This window comes from Aulonocara sp. 'chitande type north' Nkhata Bay, linkage group LG5 (genome assembly GCF_057382095.1).
Source record: "Aulonocara sp. 'chitande type north' Nkhata Bay isolate Kocher_YH1m ecotype deep benthic linkage group LG5, A_spYH_male_GT1.1, whole genome shotgun sequence".
NCBI lineage: Eukaryota > Metazoa > Chordata > Actinopteri > Cichliformes > Cichlidae > Aulonocara > Aulonocara sp. 'chitande type north' Nkhata Bay.
In genome coordinates this window covers 13966353-13989377 of record NC_141348.1, presented here as the reverse complement: position 1 = coordinate 13989377, position 23025 = coordinate 13966353, and the positions used below count along the sequence as shown (strand labels likewise).

The following is a 23025-nucleotide window of genomic DNA, read 5'->3' as shown; positions in this document are numbered from 1 at the left end:
ACCTGGGTAAAAACTGGACCCATGATGAAACACTACAACAAGTACAACATATTCTTCAGTTTTAATATGTGACCATACTGTGCAGACTGCTGATGAGTTACACGGTTACATTTCATTAATCATTGTTAAACTAAAGTGGTAAGCAGTTACTTTATCCTTTCACTTAAAATTTCCAGGAAAAACACTACCTTGGCTACTTTTGTGCTTACATTTGATCTATGCTGGGTCACTACTTTTGCACTATAATGCTGCTCCTGACACCTTGGTTCACACTGACAACTAGAAAAAAGCTGATAGGAAAAGAAGGATGGAAAATGCCTGGAATTTAGTTACACTTGCAAATACTGCTTCCTCCAAACTGCAAGCATCAATAAAATGTTACAGTATTGTTTTCTATATCTGTGCATATATCCTTATTGGTAGTTTTCTCGAAATAGAAGCTCTTCATTTGAAAAAAAAAACCTCTGATAACATTGCTGAAGCTAGCGCCCACCCCTACTGCGCATACTGCAAATATAAAACTGATATATACTTACATCATGGAGCAGTTGATGTCTGGTTTCCGACAAATACAGTAAAGAGGTGCGTTCTCCCCCTCCATACCAGTGTTCTCAGGCACTGCTACATGGTCAGTGTCAGACACTTCACTGTCCTACAACATACCACATAGGACCACATTAGAAATGACATGTATGTAGACATGCTAATTATACCTGGCTAAATGGATGCAGTAACAAAATGTTACTAACTACTCTAGTTATTAGTTTCCAGATGTGTGCAGTTGCTCCAGTCTTACTGACAGTATACTGTTTCAAACACCAGTGCCAACATTTTATTTTTTAAATCTTAGTATGATTCTGCACCAAGACTTGTGGCCTGTTGCTCGGTAACTTATTGTCTGACTACATTAACTACAGTTCATAAACATCATTCATTTTCTCCTACTTATTTTATTCAGGTTGTATTTCAGCTGTCATAGGGCAAAAGTACACCCTGGACAGGTCGCCAGTCTGTTGGAGGGTTATTAGAGAGACTCAGACAACCACTCACACCAACAGCCAACTAACCTAACCCCGCGCATGTCTTTGGAGTTCAACACCAGTCTGGCCGAATCACAGATAAGCAGGGTGTCTGTGCTGCAGAGCACAGCTGTGTCAGAGACTCTCGACATCAATGTAGCGTTAAGGATGCGGAGCGATGGGTGCACTAACACAATGTAAATATTAAAGTTCTCGCCATTGTCAATATGCTGTTGCGCTCTTGTTCGTATTATTGCAACCATATCTCGAGTCTAGCTTACCCTAAAAGTTTGGAGAGAATTGGTCTGTTAAGAAACGCAATCGATTGTTTGGGACTGCTCTAGCCATCACGTCGCATAAACAACTCTACTTCCGGTGGGAAAACTAATTAAGGGTAAAGTCGCACTAATAACACCTACCACTCACGTTCATAAGCATACACTATGATCACTTCCACGCAGTAACGTTGTAATAAATATAATCCCCGGTAAAGTCAATTAGCGAACACTACTGGCATGTAATGCCAATGGCGACCATTTCACAAACTGTAGAAAATGCTCAAAATGTGGTCGGCACCAAAAGTGAAGGGCTGACAGTTGTGTTTATATACGAACCGTAAGCGCTAATGTTGGTTAGCATCAGCTAAAGCGAGGAAGTTTGACACTTGCAGAGGCAGTGAACGCAGAGAGAGCTTAAAAACGCATTGTGTTTTTGTTTTTTGTTTTTTTGCATTAAGACGTTGCACACAAAATTACAGATATAACGGTGACTTAGCTGCTCGTTGGATAAACCCATGGACCTTAGAAAAGATCAACACTACTCGGATGTAAGCACCCGTGTATAACACAATAGGCAAAATTACGCTTGCTAACCTTTCCACATCACAGGCTTCACATTAAATAAACATTTTTTCAAATACTCACCATGATCTGAGACCGTTTAAATATTTTGTTGCTCTGAAAATATGGCAGTATGAAGCTAAACCTTTAGCTTGACGGCTAAAGCAATGCTAAGATTTACACGGAAACGATCAGCGGACATCGTTAAAGTACTATTGGTCTACATTCTTCTTCTATGGTAGCAGCCTGGGCAGAGTAACAGCCAACTTTAAACTGCGCCATCTGTTGGCACCAATTACAGTAGAAAACATGATTGCGACAACACGTTTTTTGGGGAAAATAACAGAGATTGAAACTTTACTGATAATTTGTCCAAGTTGAAAAATGCCCTCCTCCAAAAATATCACGTGACAACCTCATTGCCTTACAGAATTATGACGTCACACACGTAGAATCTTACCACCATTCTTTCCTTTGATCCAAAAACCTATAAATAGGGGTGAAGAGCAACGACTTTTAGTCCGTTTCTCGCAGCCTTGATGTGTGCAGCATTGAACCGTTCGCCAGAAAAGCCTTTTGAAATATTTGGATCCTTTGCAGTTGTAACTGTATCCAGACCCAACATGTCTCAAAAAAATCCAAAGGGACAAGAAGTTGACCCATACGCTCTTCCTTGGGATGAGCCACTAGACTCTTCCCTTTCCTCTCTTCCCTGGTGTGACCAAGTGGAACTAGAGGAAAAGCGTTTGGAAGAACTGGAGGATGAAGCGCTCAGAAACGCAGAGAAGATTAAGTTCTTGATGGAGGAAAATGAGCAAAAGAGCGCTCAACTAAAAAAGTTGTCATTCCAGCTTCAAGAAAAGGAAGCTATTATTGAGGGGAAACAACAGGATCTCCATGACATGGACAAAAAGAACCAGGAGCTCCAAGGAAAACTTGATGAAGCCCTGCAACAAAATGAAAAACTTGTCCAAGAGAAGAAACAAGACGGCATGAAGAAGAGAGGGCTGCACAGCAATCTCAGAGACATGGAGCTAATGTACAATGTTGACAAAAAAAGGCTTGATCGCACAGAGCAAGCAAATGAGAAGCTCCTCCAAGAGAAAAGGCAACAGGAGTTAAAAGAAAAAGAAATGCTTTCCAAGCTTCAGAGTATCAAGCAACACAACGAAAGCTTGCAAGGAAAGCTTGATCAAGCTCTGCGGCAAAATAGAAAACTCCTCCAGGAGAAGATGAAAGACAGCACGAAGAAGAGAGGGCTGCACTCCAAGCTCCGAGACATGGAGCTAATGTACAATGTTGACAAAAAAAGGCTTGATCGCACAGAGCAAGCAAATGAGAAGCTTCTCCAAGAGAAAAGGGAACAAGAAATCAAACAAAAAGAAATGGATTCCAATCTGCAGAGCATCAAGCAACAAAATGAAAGCTTGCAACGAAAGCTTGATGAAGCTCTGCGACAAAATAAAGAAATCCTTCAAGAGAAAGAGCAGCTGGACAGAAAGCAGGGAGACATGGAGTGCCAACTCCAGCTCATGGAGGGAAACAACAGGATGCTGCAGGTAAAGTTCGAAGAGACACTGCACAAATATCAAGACCTGCTTCAAGAGAGAGAACAGCTGGTCAGTAAGCAGAGAGAAGAAAAACTTCTTCTCCAGGAGTTTGAGAAACAGGAGGCAACATCTAAAGTGCTGAAAGAAAGGTTGGAAGAAAAACAAGCTGAAATAGAAGAAGTGGAGAAAAAATGCAACAAGCTGCAGAAGCAAAACACCGAAACAATCGAGGAGCTGAAAATCCTCATCCTCGAGAAAAAGGTGCTCGTGGAAAAGCAGCTGAAGAAACAGAAAAAACGCTTCTGCTTCTTCTGGAGGAGGAACACTCCTTCTTTCAGTACTGCCAATGTCGCCTCTTCCTCTCCCACCTCTGTTCCAGCTTAATCCCCCCCCCCTTAACTACTAACACCTCTCCCATCTCCCTCCCCTCTTTTCACAATCACCCCCCAACCAGTCCCGACAGTTGACTGCCCCCTCTAGAGCCTGGTTCTGTCATAGGTTTCTTCCTTTAAAGGGAGTTTTTCCTATCCACTGTCGCCTAGTGCTTGCTCAGAGGGGATTGTTGGGGTTTTCTCTCCTCTCTCCCTTTACTTTCCATCCCACCCACCCCCACCTTTTCTTTTTTCTTAATAATTGAACAATAAAAACAATTGGTCACTAATTAAATGTGTCAAATCAATGTATTTATTCAAGAATACAAGAAATGGGTAATAGCTGCATGTGTGTTTGTGTGTGTGCATAATATGCATACTTTACGTGTTGGATCCAAATCCCACAAGGAATTAAATAAAACAAGAAGACAAACAAAAACAAATATTTCTCTCCCTTCCCAGGTCAGGAATCAGGATGAGGAAGAAATGAGGTCAGATCAGTGCAGGTTTTTGCACTACTGACATAAAGTTTCTGCTGATTAAAAAAAGTATGTCGATATTTCTGAAATACATTTGCAAACAAATAACTTTGACAACTTGTGTTTTTTCATAAAAGAAAAAAGAAAAATCAGAGAGCAGAGCTGGTAAAACAGCTTAGCTCCGCAGGTTACAGGAGATCAGATGCCAAATACTTTTCATGACAGTCTTCGTTATTGCATAAATCTCCCCTTTTATCATTGATCAGTAAATCACTGCATATACATTCATCTAACCGTTATAATTTCATGAGTAAAGATTCTCAGATGACTGAATGGCGGTTTTAGTAAATGTTGAACTTTATTGTGATTTCTATTTTTAGAATCAATAGCACACATTTTGATTTCGTTTTGCAAGCTGCTGATTTCACACAGATCCACTGCCCAAACGTGCCTTTGAGTTTTTCATCATTTAACAAGAATAGGCTCAGGCAATCATTGTGGAATTAGGCTTTGGGAAGGTCTGGGGACAGGTATGATGGTGGTGGTTTTAAAGCACTGTGGCACAACAGCTTGACTCAGGGAGATGTTAAAGATGCCCGCTAGGACATCAGTCAGCTGGTCAGCACGGGCTCCGAGCACGCGTCCAGGTATATTGTCTGGTCCAGCAGCTTTGTGTGGGTTGACTTTAGTGAGAGTCCTTCTCACACTGGCCGTGGACAGGGACAGCACTTGGTTGTCTGGCAAGCGGGTGGCCCTCTATAGTCCGTCTTGCGTCCCATTTAAGCAAGTGCGTGTTCACACTGCCCCTGGATGTCCTGGCCTCTGAGGTTAAGGTGTACGGCTCCTGGTTGTCAACTGACCAATTTATCATGGCAAAGTCTGTGGTGGACAAAAGACAAGAGGCTGATTATAAAAATGATCCATGCACGCCTTATGACCTACAGCATGTACAGTTAACACAGCTAAATGGCTGTGAAATTGTAAAATTACTTTTGAAATAAAGCTATTCAAAGTCAATTAACTGTGACTATAATAATAGCAATGTTAGCCAGCAAACAAAACGTTAGCACTAATTAAAATAAGCTGCTAGGTGATGTTACTGTTTCAAGTTCTCTCATTGTTTGACATGTAGGGCAGATATTTTGGTGACACTGAGATCAGCCAGACACTAAACAGCAGTGTAATATCAACGCTAGATTAGATGTTTTCTAATCCGATAAAATGACATTATTCCTGTTTATAGAAGATGTTTGTCGTCTGTTTGTTTGACTGACAGGAACAGGAAATAGTGGTTGGAAATTACTGTTGGTGTTACATGAGGGTAAAGAAGGGCTTTAAGCACCTGGGTAAAAACTGGACCCATGATGAAACACTACAACAAGTACAACATATTCTTCAGTTTTAATATGTGACCATACTGTGCAGACTGCTGATGAGTTACACGGTTACATTTCATTAATCATTGTTAAACTAAAGTGGTAAGCAGTTACTTTATCCTTTCACTTAAAATTTCCAGGAAAAACACTACCTTGGCTACTTTTGTGCTTACATTTGATCTATGCTGGGTCACTACTTTTGCACTATAATGCTGCTGCTGACACCTTGGTTCACACTGACAACTAGAAAAAAGCTGATAGGAAAAGAAGGATGGAAAATGCCTGGAATTTAGTTACACTTGCAAATACTGCTGCCTCCAAACTGCAAGCATCAATAAAATGTTACAGTATTGTTTTCTATATCTGTGCATATATCCTTATTGGTAGTTTTCTCGAAATAGAAGCTCTTCATTTGAAAAAAAAAAACCTCTGATAACATTGCTGAAGCTAGCGCCCACTCCTACTGCGCATACTGCAAATATAAAACTGATATATACTTACATCATGGAGCAGTTGATGTCTGGTTTCCGACAAATACAGTAAAGAGGTGCGTTCTCCCCCTCCATACCAGTGTTCTCAGGCACTGCTACATGGTCAGTGTCAGACACTTCACTGTCCTACAACATACCACATAGGACCACATTAGAAATGACATGTATGTAGACATGCTAATTATACCTGGCTAAATGGATGCAGTAACAAAATGTTACTAACTACTCTAGTTATTAGTTTCCAGATGTGTGCAGTTGCTCCAGTCTTACTGACAGTATACTGTTTCAAACACCAGTGCCAACATTTTATTTTTTAAATCTTAGTATGATTCTGCACCAAGACTTGTGGCCTGTTGCTCGGTAACTTATTGTCTGACTACATTAACTACAGTTCATAAACATCATTCATTTTCTCCTACTTATTTTATTCAGGTTGTATTTCAGCTGTCATAGGGCAAAAGTACACCCTGGACAGGTCGCCAGTCTGTTGGAGGGTTATTAGAGAGACTCAGACAACCACTCACACCAACAGCCAACTAACCTAACCCCGCGCATGTCTTTGGAGTTCAACACCAGTCTGGCCGAATCACAGATAAGCAGGGTGTCTGTGCTGCAGAGCACAGCTGTGTCAGAGACTCTCGACATCAATGTAGCGTTAAGGATGCGGAGCGATGGGTGCACTAACACAATGTAAATATTAAAGTTCTCGCCATTGTCAATATGCTGTTGCGCTCTTGTTCGTATTATTGCAACCATATCTCGAGTCTAGCTTACCCTAAAAGTTTGGAGAGAATTGGTCTGTTAAGAAACGCAATCGATTGTTTGGGACTGCTCTAGCCATCACGTCGCATAAACAACTCTACTTCCGGTGGGAAAACTAATTAAGGGTAAAGTCGCACTAATAACACCTACCACTCACGTTCATAAGCATACACTATGATCACTTCCACGCAGTAACGTTGTAATAAATATAATCCCCGGTAAAGTCAATTAGCGAACACTACTGGCATGTAATGCCAATGGCGACCATTTCACAAACTGTAGAAAATGCTCAAAATGTGGTCGGCACCAAAAGTGAAGGGCTGACAGTTGTGTTTATATACGAACCGTAAGCGCTAATGTTGGTTAGCATCAGCTAAAGCGAGGAAGTTTGACACTTGCAGAGGCAGTGAACGCAGAGAGAGCTTAAAAACGCATTGTGTTTTTGTTTTGTTTTTTTGCATTAAGACGTTGCACACAAAATTACAGATATAACGGTGACTTAGCTGCTCGTTGGATAAACCCATGGACCTTAGAAAAGATCAACACTACTCGGATGTAAGCACCCGTGTATAACACAATAGGCAAAATTACGCTTGCTAACCTTTCCACATCACAGGCTTCACATTAAATAAACATTTTTTCAAATACTCACCATGATCTGAGACCGTTTAAATATTTTGTTACTCTGAAAATATGGCAGTATGAAGCTAAACCTTTAGCTTGACGGCTAAAGCAATGCTAAGATTTACACGGAAACGATCAGCGGACATCGTTAAAGTACTATTGGTCTACATTCTTCTTCTATGGTAGCAGCCTGGGCAGAGTAACAGCCAACTTTAAACTGCGCCATCTGTTGGCACCAATTACAGTAGAAAACATGATTGCGACAACACGTTTTTTGGGGAAAATAACAGAGATTGAAACTTTACTGATAATTTGTCCAAGTTGAAAAATGCCCTCCTCCAAAAATATCACGTGACAACCTCATTGCCTTACAGAATTATGACGTCACACACGTAGAATCTTACCACCATTCTTTCCTTTGATCCAAAAACCTATAAATAGGGGTGAAGCGCAACGACTTTTAGTCCGTTTCTCGCAGCCTTGATGTGTGCAGCATTGAACCGTTCGCCAGAAAAGCCTTTTGAAATATTTGGATCCTTTGCAGTTGTAACTGTATCCAGACCCAACATGTCTCAAAAAAATCCAAAGGGACAAGAAGTTGACCCATACGCTCTTCCTTGGGATGAGCCACTAGACTCTTCCCTTTCCTCTCTTCCCTGGTGTGACCAAGTGGAACTAGAGGAAAAGCGTTTGGAAGAACTGGAGGATGAAGCGCTCAGAAACGCAGAGAAGATTAAGTTCTTGATGGAGGAAAATGAGCAAAAGAGCGCTCAACTAAAAAAGTTGTCATTCCAGCTTCAAGAAAAGGAAGCTATTATTGAGGGGAAACAACAGGATCTCCATGACATGGACAAAAAGAACCAGGAGCTCCAAGGAAAACTTGATGAAGCCCTGCAACAAAATGAAAAACTTGTCCAAGAGAAGAAACAAGACGGCATGAAGAAGAGAGGGCTGCACAGCAATCTCAGAGACATGGAGCTAATGTACAATGTTGACAAAAAAAGGCTTGATCGCACAGAGCAAGCAAATGAGAAGCTCCTCCAAGAGAAAAGGCAACAGGAGTTAAAAGAAAAAGAAATGCTTTCCAAGCTTCAGAGTATCAAGCAACACAACGAAAGCTTGCAAGGAAAGCTTGATCAAGCTCTGCGGCAAAATAGAAAACTCCTCCAGGAGAAGATGAAAGACAGCACGAAGAAGAGAGGGCTGCACTCCAATCTCCGAGACATGGAGCTAATGTACAATGTTGACAAAAAAAGGCTTGATCGCACAGAGCAAGCAAATGAGAAGCTTCTCCAAGAGAAAAGGGAACAAGAAATCAAACAAAAAGAAATGGATTCCAATCTGCAGAGCATCAAGCAACAAAATGAAAGCTTGCAACGAAAGCTTGATGAAGCTCTGCGACAAAATAAAGAAATCCTTCAAGAGAAAGAGCAGCTGGACAGAAAGCAGGGAGACATGGAGTGCCAACTCCAGCTCATGGAGGGAAACAACAGGATGCTGCAGGTAAAGTTCGAAGAGACACTGCACAAATATCAAGACCTGCTTCAAGAGAGAGAACAGCTGGTCAGTAAGCAGAGAGAAGAAAAACTTCTTCTCCAGGAGTTTGAGAAACAGGAGGCAACATCTAAAGTGCTGAAAGAAAGGTTGGAAGAAAAACAAGCTGAAATAGAAGAAGTGGAGAAAAAATGCAACAAGCTGCAGAAGCAAAACACCGAAACAATCGAGGAGCTGAAAATCCTCATCCTCGAGAAAAAGGTGCTCGTGGAAAAGCAGCTGAAGAAACAGAAAAAACGCTTCTGCTTCTTCTGGAGGAGGAACACTCCTTCTTTCAGTACTGCCAATGTCGCCTCTTCCTCTCCCACCTCTGTTCCAGCTTAATCCCCCCCCCCCCCCCCCTTAACTACTAACACCTCTCCCATCTCCCTCCCCTCTTTTCACAATCACCCCCCAACCAGTCCCGACAGTTGACTGCCCCCTCTAGAGCCTGGTTCTGTCATAGGTTTCTTCCTTTAAAGGGAGTTTTTCCTATCCACTGTCGCCTAGTGCTTGCTCAGAGGGGATTGTTGGGGTTTTCTCTCCTCTCTCCCTTTACTTTCCATCCCACCCACCCCCACCTTTTCTTTTTTCTTAATAATTGAACAATAAAAACAATTGGTCACTAATTAAATGTGTCAAATCAATGTATTTATTCAAGAATACAAGAAATGGGTAATAGCTGCATGTGTGTTTGTGTGTGTGCATAATATGCATACTTTACGTGTTGGATCCAAATCCCACAAGGAATTAAATAAAACAAGAAGACAAACAAAAACAAATATTTCTCTCCCTTCCCAGGTCAGGAATCAGGATGAGGAAGAAATGAGGTCAGATCAGTGCAGGTTTTTGCACTACTGACATAAAGTTTCTGCTGATTAAAAAAAGTATGTCGATATTTCTGAAATACATTTGCAAACAAATAACTTTGACAACTTGTGTTTTTTCATAAAAGAAAAAAGAAAAATCAGAGAGCAGAGCTGGTAAAACAGCTTAGCTCCGCAGGTTACAGGAGATCAGATGCCAAATACTTTTCATGACAGTCTTCGTTATTGCATAAATCTCCCCTTTTATCATTGATCAGTAAATCACTGCATATACATTCATCTAACCGTTATAATTTCATGAGTAAAGATTCTCAGATGACTGAATGGCGGTTTTAGTAAATGTTGAACTTTATTGTGATTTCTATTTTTAGAATCAATTGCACACATTTTGATTTCGTTTTGCAAGCTGCTGATTTCACACAGATCCACTGCCCAAACGTGCCTTTGAGTTTTTCATCATTTAACAAGAATAGGCTCAGGCAATCATTGTGGAATTAGGCTTTGGGAAGGTCTGGGGACAGGTATGATGGTGGTGGTTTTAAAGCACTGTGGCACAACAGCTTGACTCAGGGAGATGTTAAAGATGCCCGCTAGGACATCAGTCAGCTGGTCAGCACGGGCTCCGAGCACGCGTCCAGGTATATTGTCTGGTCCAGCAGCTTTGTGTGGGTTGACTTTAGTGAGAGTCCTTCTCACACTGGCCGTGGACAGGGACAGCACTTGGTTGTCTGGCAAGCGGGTGGCCCTCTATAGTCCGTCTTGCGTCCCATTTAAGCAAGTGCGTGTTCACACTGCCCCTGGATGTCCTGGCCTCTGAGGTTAAGGTGTACGGCTCCTGGTTGTCAACTGACCAATTTATCATGGCAAAGTCTGTGGTGGACAAAAGACAAGAGGCTGATTATAAAAATGATCCATGCACGCCTTATGACCTACAGCATGTACAGTTAACACAGCTAAATGGCTGTGAAATTGTAAAATTACTTTTGAAATAAAGCTATTCAAAGTCAATTAACTGTGACTATAATAATAGCAATGTTAGCCAGCAAACAAAACGTTAGCACTAATTAAAATAAGCTGCTAGGTGATGTTACTGTTTCAAGTTCTCTCATTGTTTGACATGTAGGGCAGATATTTTGGTGACACTGAGATCAGCCAGACACTAAACAGCAGTGTAATATCAACGCTAGATTAGATGTTTTCTAATCCGATAAAATGACATTATTCCTGTTTATAGAAGATGTTTGTCGTCTGTTTGTTTGACTGACAGGAACAGGAAATAGTGGTTGGAAATTACTGTTGGTGTTACATGAGGGTAAAGAAGGGCTTTAAGCACCTGGGTAAAAACTGGACCCATGATGAAACACTACAACAAGTACAACATATTCTTCAGTTTTAATATGTGACCATACTGTGCAGACTGCTGATGAGTTACACGGTTACATTTCATTAATCATTGTTAAACTAAAGTGGTAAGCAGTTACTTTATCCTTTCACTTAAAATTTCCAGGAAAAACACTACCTTGGCTACTTTTGTGCTTACATTTGATCTATGCTGGGTCACTACTTTTGCACTATAATGCTGCTGCTGACACCTTGGTTCACACTGACAACTAGAAAAAAGCTGATAGGAAAAGAAGGATGGAAAATGCCTGGAATTTAGTTACACTTGCAAATACTGCTTCCTCCAAACTGCAAGCATCAATAAAATGTTACAGTATTGTTTTCTATATCTGTGCATATATCCTTATTGGTAGTTTTCTCGAAATAGAAGCTCTTCATTTTAAAAAAAAACCTCTGATAACATTGCTGAAGCTAGCGCCCACCCCTACTGCGCATACTGCAAATATAAAACTGATATATACTTACATCATGGAGCAGTTGATGTCTGGTTTCCGACAAATACAGTAAAGAGGTGCGTTCTCCCCCTCCATACCAGTGTTCTCAGGCACTGCTACATGGTCAGTGTCAGACACTTCACTGTCCTACAACATACCACATAGGACCACATTAGAAATGACATGTATGTAGACATGCTAATTATACCTGGCTAAATGGATGCAGTAACAAAATGTTACTAACTACTCTAGTTATTAGTTTCCAGATGTGTGCAGTTGCTCCAGTCTTACTGACAGTATACTGTTTCAAACACCAGTGCCAACATTTTATTTTTTAAATCTTAGTATGATTCTGCACCAAGACTTGTGGCCTGTTGCTCGGTAACTTATTGTCTGACTACATTAACTACAGTTCATAAACATCATTCATTTTCTCCTACTTATTTTATTCAGGTTGTATTTCAGCTGTCATAGGGCAAAAGTACACCCTGGACAGGTCGCCAGTCTGTTGGAGGGTTATTAGAGAGACTCAGACAACCACTCACACCAACAGCCAACTAACCTAACCCCGCGCATGTCTTTGGAGTTCAACACCAGTCTGGCCGAATCACAGATAAGCAGGGTGTCTGTGCTGCAGAGCACAGCTGTGTCAGAGACTCTCGACATCAATGTAGCGTTAAGGATGCGGAGCGATGGGTGCACTAACACAATGTAAATATTAAAGTTCTCGCCATTGTCAATATGCTGTTGCGCTCTTGTTCGTATTATTGCAACCATATCTCGAGTCTAGCTTACCCTAAAAGTTTGGAGAGAATTGGTCTGTTAAGAAACGCAATCGATTGTTTGGGACTGCTCTAGCCATCACGTCGCATAAACAACTCTACTTCCGGTGGGAAAACTAATTAAGGGTAAAGTCGCACTAATAACACCTACCACTCACGTTCATAAGCATACACTATGATCACTTCCACGCAGTAACGTTGTAATAAATATAATCCCCGGTAAAGTCAATTAGCGAACACTACTGGCATGTAATGCCAATGGCGACCATTTCACAAACTGTAGAAAATGCTCAAAATGTGGTCGGCACCAAAAGTGAAGGGCTGACAGTTGTGTTTATATACGAACCGTAAGCGCTAATGTTGGTTAGCATCAGCTAAAGCGAGGAAGTTTGACACTTGCAGAGGCAGTGAACGCAGAGAGAGCTTAAAAACGCATTGTGTTTTTGTTTTGTTTTTTTGCATTAAGACGTTGCACACAAAATTACAGATATAACGGTGACTTAGCTGCTCGTTGGATAAACCCATGGACCTTAGAAAAGATCAACACTACTCGGATGTAAGCACCCGTGTATAACACAATAGGCAAAATTACGCTTGCTAACCTTTCCACATCACAGGCTTCACATTAAATAAACATTTTTTCAAATACTCACCATGATCTGAGACCGTTTAAATATTTTGTTACTCTGAAAATATGGCAGTATGAAGCTAAACCTTTAGCTTGACGGCTAAAGCAATGCTAAGATTTACACGGAAACGATCAGCGGACATCGTTAAAGTACTATTGGTCTACATTCTTCTTCTATGGTAGCAGCCTGGGCAGAGTAACAGCCAACTTTAAACTGCGCCATCTGTTGGCACCAATTACAGTAGAAAACATGATTGCGACAACACGTTTTTTGGGGAAAATAACAGAGATTGAAACTTTACTGATAATTTGTCCAAGTTGAAAAATGCCCTCCTCCAAAAATATCACGTGACAACCTCATTGCCTTACAGAATTATGACGTCACACACGTAGAATCTTACCACCATTCTTTCCTTTGATCCAAAAACCTATAAATAGGGGTGAAGCGCAACGACTTTTAGTCCGTTTCTCGCAGCCTTGATGTGTGCAGCATTGAACCGTTCGCCAGAAAAGCCTTTTGAAATATTTGGATCCTTTGCAGTTGTAACTGTATCCAGACCCAACATGTCTCAAAAAAATCCAAAGGGACAAGAAGTTGACCCATACGCTCTTCCTTGGGATGAGCCACTAGACTCTTCCCTTTCCTCTCTTCCCTGGTGTGACCAAGTGGAACTAGAGGAAAAGCGTTTGGAAGAACTGGAGGATGAAGCGCTCAGAAACGCAGAGAAGATTAAGTTCTTGATGGAGGAAAATGAGCAAAAGAGCGCTCAACTAAAAAAGTTGTCATTCCAGCTTCAAGAAAAGGAAGCTATTATTGAGGGGAAACAACAGGATCTCCATGACATGGACAAAAAGAACCAGGAGCTCCAAGGAAAACTTGATGAAGCCCTGCAACAAAATGAAAAACTTGTCCAAGAGAAGAAACAAGACGGCATGAAGAAGAGAGGGCTGCACAGCAATCTCAGAGACATGGAGCTAATGTACAATGTTGACAAAAAAAGGCTTGATCGCACAGAGCAAGCAAATGAGAAGCTCCTCCAAGAGAAAAGGCAACAGGAGTTAAAAGAAAAAGAAATGCTTTCCAAGCTTCAGAGTATCAAGCAACACAACGAAAGCTTGCAAGGAAAGCTTGATCAAGCTCTGCGGCAAAATAGAAAACTCCTCCAGGAGAAGATGAAAGACAGCACGAAGAAGAGAGGGCTGCACTCCAATCTCCGAGACATGGAGCTAATGTACAATGTTGACAAAAAAAGGCTTGATCGCACAGAGCAAGCAAATGAGAAGCTTCTCCAAGAGAAAAGGGAACAAGAAATCAAACAAAAAGAAATGGATTCCAATCTGCAGAGCATCAAGCAACAAAATGAAAGCTTGCAACGAAAGCTTGATGAAGCTCTGCGACAAAATAAAGAAATCCTTCAAGAGAAAGAGCAGCTGGACAGAAAGCAGGGAGACATGGAGTGCCAACTCCAGCTCATGGAGGGAAACAACAGGATGCTGCAGGTAAAGTTCGAAGAGACACTGCACAAATATCAAGACCTGCTTCAAGAGAGAGAACAGCTGGTCAGTAAGCAGAGAGAAGAAAAACTTCTTCTCCAGGAGTTTGAGAAACAGGAGGCAACATCTAAAGTGCTGAAAGAAAGGTTGGAAGAAAAACAAGCTGAAATAGAAGAAGTGGAGAAAAAATGCAACAAGCTGCAGAAGCAAAACACCGAAACAATCGAGGAGCTGAAAATCCTCATCCTCGAGAAAAAGGTGCTCGTGGAAAAGCAGCTGAAGAAACAGAAAAAACGCTTCTGCTTCTTCTGGAGGAGGAACACTCCTTCTTTCAGTACTGCCAATGTCGCCTCTTCCTCTCCCACCTCTGTTCCAGCTTAATCCCCCCCCCCCCTTAACTACTAACACCTCTCCCATCTCCCTCCCCTCTTTTCACAATCACCCCCCAACCAGTCCCGACAGTTGACTGCCCCCTCTAGAGCCTGGTTCTGTCATAGGTTTCTTCCTTTAAAGGGAGTTTTTCCTATCCACTGTCGCCTAGTGCTTGCTCAGAGGGGATTGTTGGGGTTTTCTCTCCTCTCTCCCTTTACTTTCCATCCCACCCACCCCCACCTTTTCTTTTTTCTTAATAATTGAACAATAAAAACAATTGGTCACTAATTAAATGTGTCAAATCAATGTATTTATTCAAGAATACAAGAAATGGGTAATAGCTGCATGTGTGTTTGTGTGTGTGCATAATATGCATACTTTACGTGTTGGATCCAAATCCCACAAGGAATTAAATAAAACAAGAAGACAAACAAAAACAAATATTTCTCTCCCTTCCCAGGTCAGGAATCAGGATGAGGAAGAAATGAGGTCAGATCAGTGCAGGTTTTTGCACTACTGACATAAAGTTTCTGCTGATTAAAAAAAGTATGTCGATATTTCTGAAATACATTTGCAAACAAATAACTTTGACAACTTGTGTTTTTTCATAAAAGAAAAAAGAAAAATCAGAGAGCAGAGCTGGTAAAACAGCTTAGCTCCGCAGGTTACAGGAGATCAGATGCCAAATACTTTTCATGACAGTCTTCGTTATTGCATAAATCTCCCCTTTTATCATTGATCAGTAAATCACTGCATATACATTCATCTAACCGTTATAATTTCATGAGTAAAGATTCTCAGATGACTGAATGGCGGTTTTAGTAAATGTTGAACTTTATTGTGATTTCTATTTTTAGAATCAATAGCACACATTTTGATTTCGTTTTGCAAGCTGCTGATTTCACACAGATCCACTGCCCAAACGTGCCTTTGAGTTTTTCATCATTTAACAAGAATAGGCTCAGGCAATCATTGTGGAATTAGGCTTTGGGAAGGTCTGGGGACAGGTATGATGGTGGTGGTTTTAAAGCACTGTGGCACAACAGCTTGACTCAGGGAGATGTTAAAGATGCCCGCTAGGACATCAGTCAGCTGGTCAGCACGGGCTCCGAGCACGCGTCCAGGTATATTGTCTGGTCCAGCAGCTTTGTGTGGGTTGACTTTAGTGAGAGTCCTTCTCACACTGGCCGTGGACAGGGACAGCACTTGGTTGTCTGGCAAGCGGGTGGCCCTCTATAGTCCGTCTTGCGTCCCATTTAAGCAAGTGCGTGTTCACACTGCCCCTGGATGTCCTGGCCTCTGAGGTTAAGGTGTACGGCTCCTGGTTGTCAACTGACCAATTTATCATGGCAAAGTCTGTGGTGGACAAAAGACAAGAGGCTGATTATAAAAATGATCCATGCACGCCTTATGACCTACAGCATGTACAGTTAACACAGCTAAATGGCTGTGAAATTGTAAAATTACTTTTGAAATAAAGCTATTCAAAGTCAATTAACTGTGACTATAATAATAGCAATGTTAGCCAGCAAACAAAACGTTAGCACTAATTAAAATAAGCTGCTAGGTGATGTTACTGTTTCAAGTTCTCTCATTGTTTGACATGTAGGGCAGATATTTTGGTGACACTGAGATCAGCCAGACACTAAACAGCAGTGTAATATCAACGCTAGATTAGATGTTTTCTAATCCGATAAAATGACATTATTCCTGTTTATAGAAGATGTTTGTCGTCTGTTTGTTTGACTGACAGGAACAGGAAATAGTGGTTGGAAATTACTGTTGGTGTTACATGAGGGTAAAGAAGGGCTTTAAGCACCTGGGTAAAAACTGGACCCATGATGAAACACTACAACAAGTACAACATATTCTTCAGTTTTAATATGTGACCATACTGTGCAGACTGCTGATGAGTTACACGGTTACATTTCATTAATCATTGTTAAACTAAAGTGGTAAGCAGTTACTTTATCCTTTCACTTAAAATTTCCAGGAAAAACACTACCTTGGCTACTTTTGTGCTTACATTTGATCTATGCTGGGTCACTACTTTTGCACTATAATGCTGCTGCTGACACCTTGGTTCACACTGACAACTAGAAAAAAAGCTGATAGGAAAAGAAGGATGGAAAATGCCTGGAATTTAGTTACACTTGCAAATACTGCTTCCTCCAAACTGCAAGCATCAATAAAATGTTACAGTATTGTTTTCTATATCTGTGCATATATCCTTATTGGTAGTTTTCTCGAAATAGAAGCTCTTCATTTTAAAAAAAAAACCTCTGATAACATTGCTGAAGCTAGCGCCCACCCCTACTGCGCATACTGCAAATATAAAACTGATATATACTTACATCATGGAGCAGTTGATGTCTGGTTTCCGACAAATACAGTAAAGAGGTGCGTTCTCCCCCTCCATACCAGTGTTCTCAGGCACTGCTACATGGTCAGTGTCAGACACTTCACTGTCCTACAACATACCACATAGGACCACATTAGAAATGACATGTATGTAGACATGCTAATTATACCTGGCTAAATGGATGCAGTAACAAAATGTTACTAACTACTCTAGTTATTAGTTTCCAGATGTGTGCAGTTGCTCCAGTCTTACTGACAGTATACTGTTTCAAACACCAGTGCCAACATTTTATTTTTTAAATCTTAGTATGATTCTGCACCAAGACTTGTGGCCTGTTGCTCGGTAACTTATTGTCTGACTACATTAACTACAGTTCATAAACATCATTCATTTTCTCCTACTTATTTTATTCAGGTTGTATTTCAGCTGTCATAGGGCAAAAGTACACCCTGGACAGGTCGCCAGTCTGTTGGAGGGTTATTAGAGAGACTCAGACAACCACTCACACCAACAGCCAACTAACCTAACCCCGCGCATGTCTTTGGAGTTCAACACCAGTCTGGCCGAATCACAGATAAGCAGGGTGTCTGTGCTGCAGAGCACAGCTGTGTCAGAGACTCTCGACATCAATGTAGCGTTAAGGATGCGGAGCGATGGGTGCACTAACACAATGTAAATATTAAAGTTCTCGCCATTGTCAATATGCTGTTGCGCTCTTGTTCGTATTATTGCAACCATATCTCGAGTCTAGCTTACCCTAAAAGTTTGGAGAGAATTGGTCTGTTAAGAAACGCAATCGATTGTTTGGGACTGCTCTAGCCATCACGTCGCATAAACAACTCTACTTCCGGTGGGAAAACTAATTAAGGGTAAAGTCGCACTAATAACACCTACCACTCACGTTCATAAGCATACACTATGATCACTTCCACGCAGTAACGTTGTAATAAATATAATCCCCGGTAAAGTCAATTAGCGAACACTACTGGCATGTAATGCCAATGGCGACCATTTCACAAACTGTAGAAAATGCTCAAAATGTGGTCGGCACCAAAAGTGAAGGGCTGACAGTTGTGTTTATATACGAACCGTAAGCGCTAATGTTGGTTAGCATCAGCTAAAGCGAGGAAGTTTGACACTTGCAGAGGCAGTGAACGCAGAGAGAGCTTAAAAACGCATTGTGTTTTTGTTTTTTTGTTTTTTGCATTAAGACGTTGCACACAAAATTACAGATATAACGGTGACTTAGCTGCTCGTTGGATAAACCCATGGACCTTAGAAAAGATCAACACTACTCGGATGTAAGCACCCGTGTATAACACAATAGGCAAAATTACGCTTGCTAACCTTTCCACATCACAGGCTTCACATTAAATAAACATTTTTTCAAATACTCACCATGATCTGAGACCGTTTAAATATTTTGTTACTCTGCAAATATGGCAGTATGAAGCTAAACCTTTAGCTTGACGGCTAAAGCAATGCTAAGATTTACACGGAAACGATCAGCGGACATCGTTAAAGTACTATTGGTCTACATTCTTCTTCTATGGTAGCAGCCTGGGCAGAGTAACAGCCAACTTTAAACTGCGCCATCTGTTGGCACCAATTACAGTAGAAAACATGATTGCGACAACACGTTTTTTGGGGAAAATAACAGAGATTGAAACTTTACTGATAATTTGTCCAAGTTGAAAAATGCCCTCCTCCAAAAATATCACGTGACAACCTCATTGCCTTACAGAATTATGACGTCACACACGTAGAATCTTACCACCATTCTTTCCTTTGATCCAAAAACCTATAAATAGGGGTGAAGCGCAACGACTTTTAGTCCGTTTCTCGCAGCCTTGATGTGTGCAGCATTGAACCGTTCGCCAGAAAAGCCTTTTGAAATATTTGGATCCTTTGCAGTTGTAACTGTATCCAGACCCAACATGTCTCAAAAAAATCCAAAGGGACAAGAAGTTGACCCATACGCTCTTCCTTGGGATGAGCCACTAGACTCTTCCCTTTCCTCTCTTCCCTGGTGTGACCAAGTGGAACTAGAGGAAAAGCGTTTGGAAGAACTGGAGGATGAAGCGCTCAGAAACGCAGAGAAGATTAAGTTCTTGATGGAGGAAAATGAGCAAAAGAGCGCTCAACTAAAAAAGTTGTCATTCCAGCTTCAAGAAAAGGAAGCTATTATTGAGGGGAAACAACAGGATCTCCATGACATGGACAAAAAGAACCAGGAGCTCCAAGGAAAACTTGATGAAGCCCTGCAACAAAATGAAAAACTTGTCCAAGAGAAGAAACAAGACGGCATGAAGAAGAGAGGGCTGCACAGCAATCTCAGAGACATGGAGCTAATGTACAATGTTGACAAAAAAAGGCTTGATCGCACAGAGCAAGCAAATGAGAAGCTCCTCCAAGAGAAAAGGCAACAGGAGTTAAAAGAAAAAGAAATGCTTTCCAAGCTTCAGAGTATCAAGCAACACAACGAAAGCTTGCAAGGAAAGCTTGATCAAGCTCTGCGGCAAAATAGAAAACTCCTCCAGGAGAAGATGAAAGACAGCACGAAGAAGAGAGGGCTGCACTCCAATCTCCGAGACATGGAGCTAATGTACAATGTTGACAAAAAAAGGCTTGATCGCACAGAGCAAGCAAATGAGAAGCTTCTCCAAGAGAAAAGGGAACAAGAAATCAAACAAAAAGAAATGGATTCCAATCTGCAGAGCATCAAGCAACAAAATGAAAGCTTGCAACGAAAGCTTGATGAAGCTCTGCGACAAAATAAAGAAATCCTTCAAGAGAAAGAGCAGCTGGACAGAAAGCAGGGAGACATGGAGTGCCAACTCCAGCTCATGGAGGGAAACAACAGGATGCTGCAGGTAAAGTTCGAAGAGACACTGCACAAATATCAAGACCTGCTTCAAGAGAGAGAACAGCTGGTCAGTAAGCAGAGAGAAGAAAAACTTCTTCTCCAGGAGTTTGAGAAACAGGAGGCAACATCTAAAGTGCTGAAAGAAAGGTTGGAAGAAAAACAAGCTGAAATAGAAGAAGTGGAGAAAAAATGCAACAAGCTGCAGAAGCAAAACACCGAAACAATCGAGGAGCTGAAAATCCTCATCCTCGAGAAAAAGGTGCTCGTGGAAAAGCAGCTGAAGAAACAGAAAAAACGCTTCTGCTTCTTCTGGAGGAGGAACACTCCTTCTTTCAGTACTGCCAATGTCGCCTCTTCCTCTCCCACCTCTGTTCCAGCTTAATCCCCCCCCTTAACTACTAACACCTCTCCCATCTCCCTCCCCTCTTTTCACAATCACCCCCCAACCAGTCCCGACAGTTGACTGCCCCCTCTAGAGCCTGGTTCTGTCATAGGTTTCTTCCTTTAAAGGGAGTTTTTCCTATCCACTGTCGCCTAGTGCTTGCTCAGAGGGGATTGTTGGGGTTTTCTCTCCTCTCTCCCTTTACTTTCCATCCCACCCACCCCCACCTTTTCTTTTTTCTTAATAATTGAACAATAAAAACAATTGGTCACTAATTAAATGTGTCAAATCAATGTATTTATTCAAGAATACAAGAAATGGGTAATAGCTGCATGTGTGTTTGTGTGTGTGCATAATATGCATACTTTACGTGTTGGATCCAAATCCCACAAGGAATTAAATAAAACAAGAAGACAAACAAAAACAAATATTTCTCTCCCTTCCCAGGTCAGGAATCAGGATGAGGAAGAAATGAGGTCAGATCAGTGCAGGTTTTTGCACTACTGACATAAAGTTTCTGCTGATTAAAAAAAGTATGTCGATATTTCTGAAATACATTTGCAAACAAATAACTTTGACAACTTGTGTTTTTTCATAAAAGAAAAAAGAAAAATCAGAGAGCAGAGCTGGTAAAACAGCTTAGCTCCGCAGGTTACAGGAGATCAGATGCCAAATACTTTTCATGACAGTCTTCGTTATTGCATAAATCTCCCCTTTTATCATTGATCAGTAAATCACTGCATATACATTCATCTAACCGTTATAATTTCATGAGTAAAGATTCTCAGATGACTGAATGGCGGTTTTAGTAAATGTTGAACTTTATTGTGATTTCTATTTTTAGAATCAATAGCACACATTTTGATTTCGTTTTGCAAGCTGCTGATTTCACACAGATCCACTGCCCAAACGTGCCTTTGAGTTTTTCATCATTTAACAAGAATAGGCTCAGGCAATCATTGTGGAATTAGGCTTTGGGAAGGTCTGGGGACAGGTATGATGGTGGTGGTTTTAAAGCACTGTGGCACAACAGCTTGACTCAGGGAGATGTTAAAGATGCCCGCTAGGACATCAGTCAGCTGGTCAGCACGGGCTCCGAGCACGCGTCCAGGTATATTGTCTGGTCCAGCAGCTTTGTGTGGGTTGACTTTAGTGAGAGTCCTTCTCACACTGGCCGTGGACAGGGACAGCACTTGGTTGTCTGGCAAGCGGGTGGCCCTCTATAGTCCGTCTTGCGTCCCATTTAAGCAAGTGCGTGTTCACACTGCCCCTGGATGTCCTGGCCTCTGAGGTTAAGGTGTACGGCTCCTGGTTGTCAACTGACCAATTTATCATGGCAAAGTCTGTGGTGGACAAAAGACAAGAGGCTGATTATAAAAATGATCCATGCACGCCTTATGACCTACAGCATGTACAGTTAACACAGCTAAATGGCTGTGAAATTGTAAAATTACTTTTGAAATAAAGCTATTCAAAGTCAATTAACTGTGACTATAATAATAGCAATGTTAGCCAGCAAACAAAACGTTAGCACTAATTAAAATAAGCTGCTAGGTGATGTTACTGTTTCAAGTTCTCTCATTGTTTGACATGTAGGGCAGATATTTTGGTGACACTGAGATCAGCCAGACACTAAACAGCAGTGTAATATCAACGCTAGATTAGATGTTTTCTAATCCGATAAAATGACATTATTCCTGTTTATAGAAGATGTTTGTCGTCTGTTTGTTTGACTGACAGGAACAGGAAATAGTGGTTGGAAATTACTGTTGGTGTTACATGAGGGTAAAGAAGGGCTTTAAGCACCTGGGTAAAAACTGGACCCATGATGAAACACTACAACAAGTACAACATATTCTTCAGTTTTAATATGTGACCATACTGTGCAGACTGCTGATGAGTTACACGGTTACATTTCATTAATCATTGTTAAACTAAAGTGGTAAGCAGTTACTTTATCCTTTCACTTAAAATTTCCAGGAAAAACACTACCTTGGCTACTTTTGTGCTTACATTTGATCTATGCTGGGTCACTACTTTTGCACTATAATGCTGCTGCTGACACCTTGGTTCACACTGACAACTAGAAAAAAGCTGATAGGAAAAGAAGGATGGAAAATGCCTGGAATTTAGTTACACTTGCAAATACTGCTGCCTCCAAACTGCAAGCATCAATAAAATGTTACAGTATTGTTTTCTATATCTGTGCATATATCCTTATTGGTAGTTTTCTCGAAATAGAAGCTCTTCATTTGAAAAAAAAAAACCTCTGATAACATTGCTGAAGCTAGCGCCCACTCCTACTGCGCATACTGCAAATATAAAACTGATATATACTTACATCATGGAGCAGTTGATGTCTGGTTTCCGACAAATACAGTAAAGAGGTGCGTTCTCCCCCTCCATACCAGTGTTCTCAGGCACTGCTACATG

General features: G+C 41.2%; 4 protein-coding genes across 4 annotated transcripts; all 4 read left to right on the top strand.

Annotated features, from left to right (window-relative positions):
- The first annotated feature begins 1994 nt into the window (after nucleotides 1-1994).
- On the top strand, nucleotides 1995-4074 carry LOC147329973 (uncharacterized). The gene has a single exon (XM_086291448.1). The coding sequence runs from the start codon at nucleotides 2398-2400 to the stop codon at nucleotides 3790-3792; it is 1395 nt and encodes a 464-aa protein (XP_086147574.1). The 5' UTR covers nucleotides 1995-2397; the 3' UTR covers nucleotides 3793-4074.
- Nucleotides 4075-6149: 2075 nt separating this feature from the next.
- Nucleotides 6150-9678, top strand: LOC147329972 (uncharacterized). The gene has a single exon (XM_086291442.1). It carries the CDS (start codon nucleotides 7995-7997, stop codon nucleotides 9387-9389), a length of 1395 nt encoding a protein of 464 aa, XP_086147568.1. The 5' UTR covers nucleotides 6150-7994; the 3' UTR covers nucleotides 9390-9678.
- Nucleotides 9679-11686: 2008 nt separating this feature from the next.
- LOC147329971 (uncharacterized) lies at nucleotides 11687-15275 on the top strand. Its single transcript, XM_086291444.1, has one exon. The coding sequence runs from the start codon at nucleotides 13597-13599 to the stop codon at nucleotides 14989-14991; it is 1395 nt and encodes a 464-aa protein (XP_086147570.1). The 5' UTR covers nucleotides 11687-13596; the 3' UTR covers nucleotides 14992-15275.
- A 3536-nt stretch (nucleotides 15276-18811) lies between these two features.
- LOC147329970 (uncharacterized) lies at nucleotides 18812-20872 on the top strand. Its single transcript, XM_086291445.1, has one exon. The coding sequence runs from the start codon at nucleotides 19198-19200 to the stop codon at nucleotides 20590-20592; it is 1395 nt and encodes a 464-aa protein (XP_086147571.1). The 5' UTR covers nucleotides 18812-19197; the 3' UTR covers nucleotides 20593-20872.
- Nucleotides 20873-23025: the final 2153 nt, after the last annotated feature.

Bases quoted from the DNA above. Each gene is read 5' to 3' on its own strand.
- LOC147329971 (XM_086291444.1), top strand. From the start codon at position 13,597: ATGTGTGCAGCATTGAACCGTTCGCCAGAAAAGCCTTTTGAAATATTT.
- LOC147329973 (XM_086291448.1), top strand. From the start codon at position 2,398: ATGTGTGCAGCATTGAACCGTTCGCCAGAAAAGCCTTTTGAAATATTT.
- LOC147329970 (XM_086291445.1), top strand. From the start codon at position 19,198: ATGTGTGCAGCATTGAACCGTTCGCCAGAAAAGCCTTTTGAAATATTT.
- LOC147329972 (XM_086291442.1), top strand. From the start codon at position 7,995: ATGTGTGCAGCATTGAACCGTTCGCCAGAAAAGCCTTTTGAAATATTT.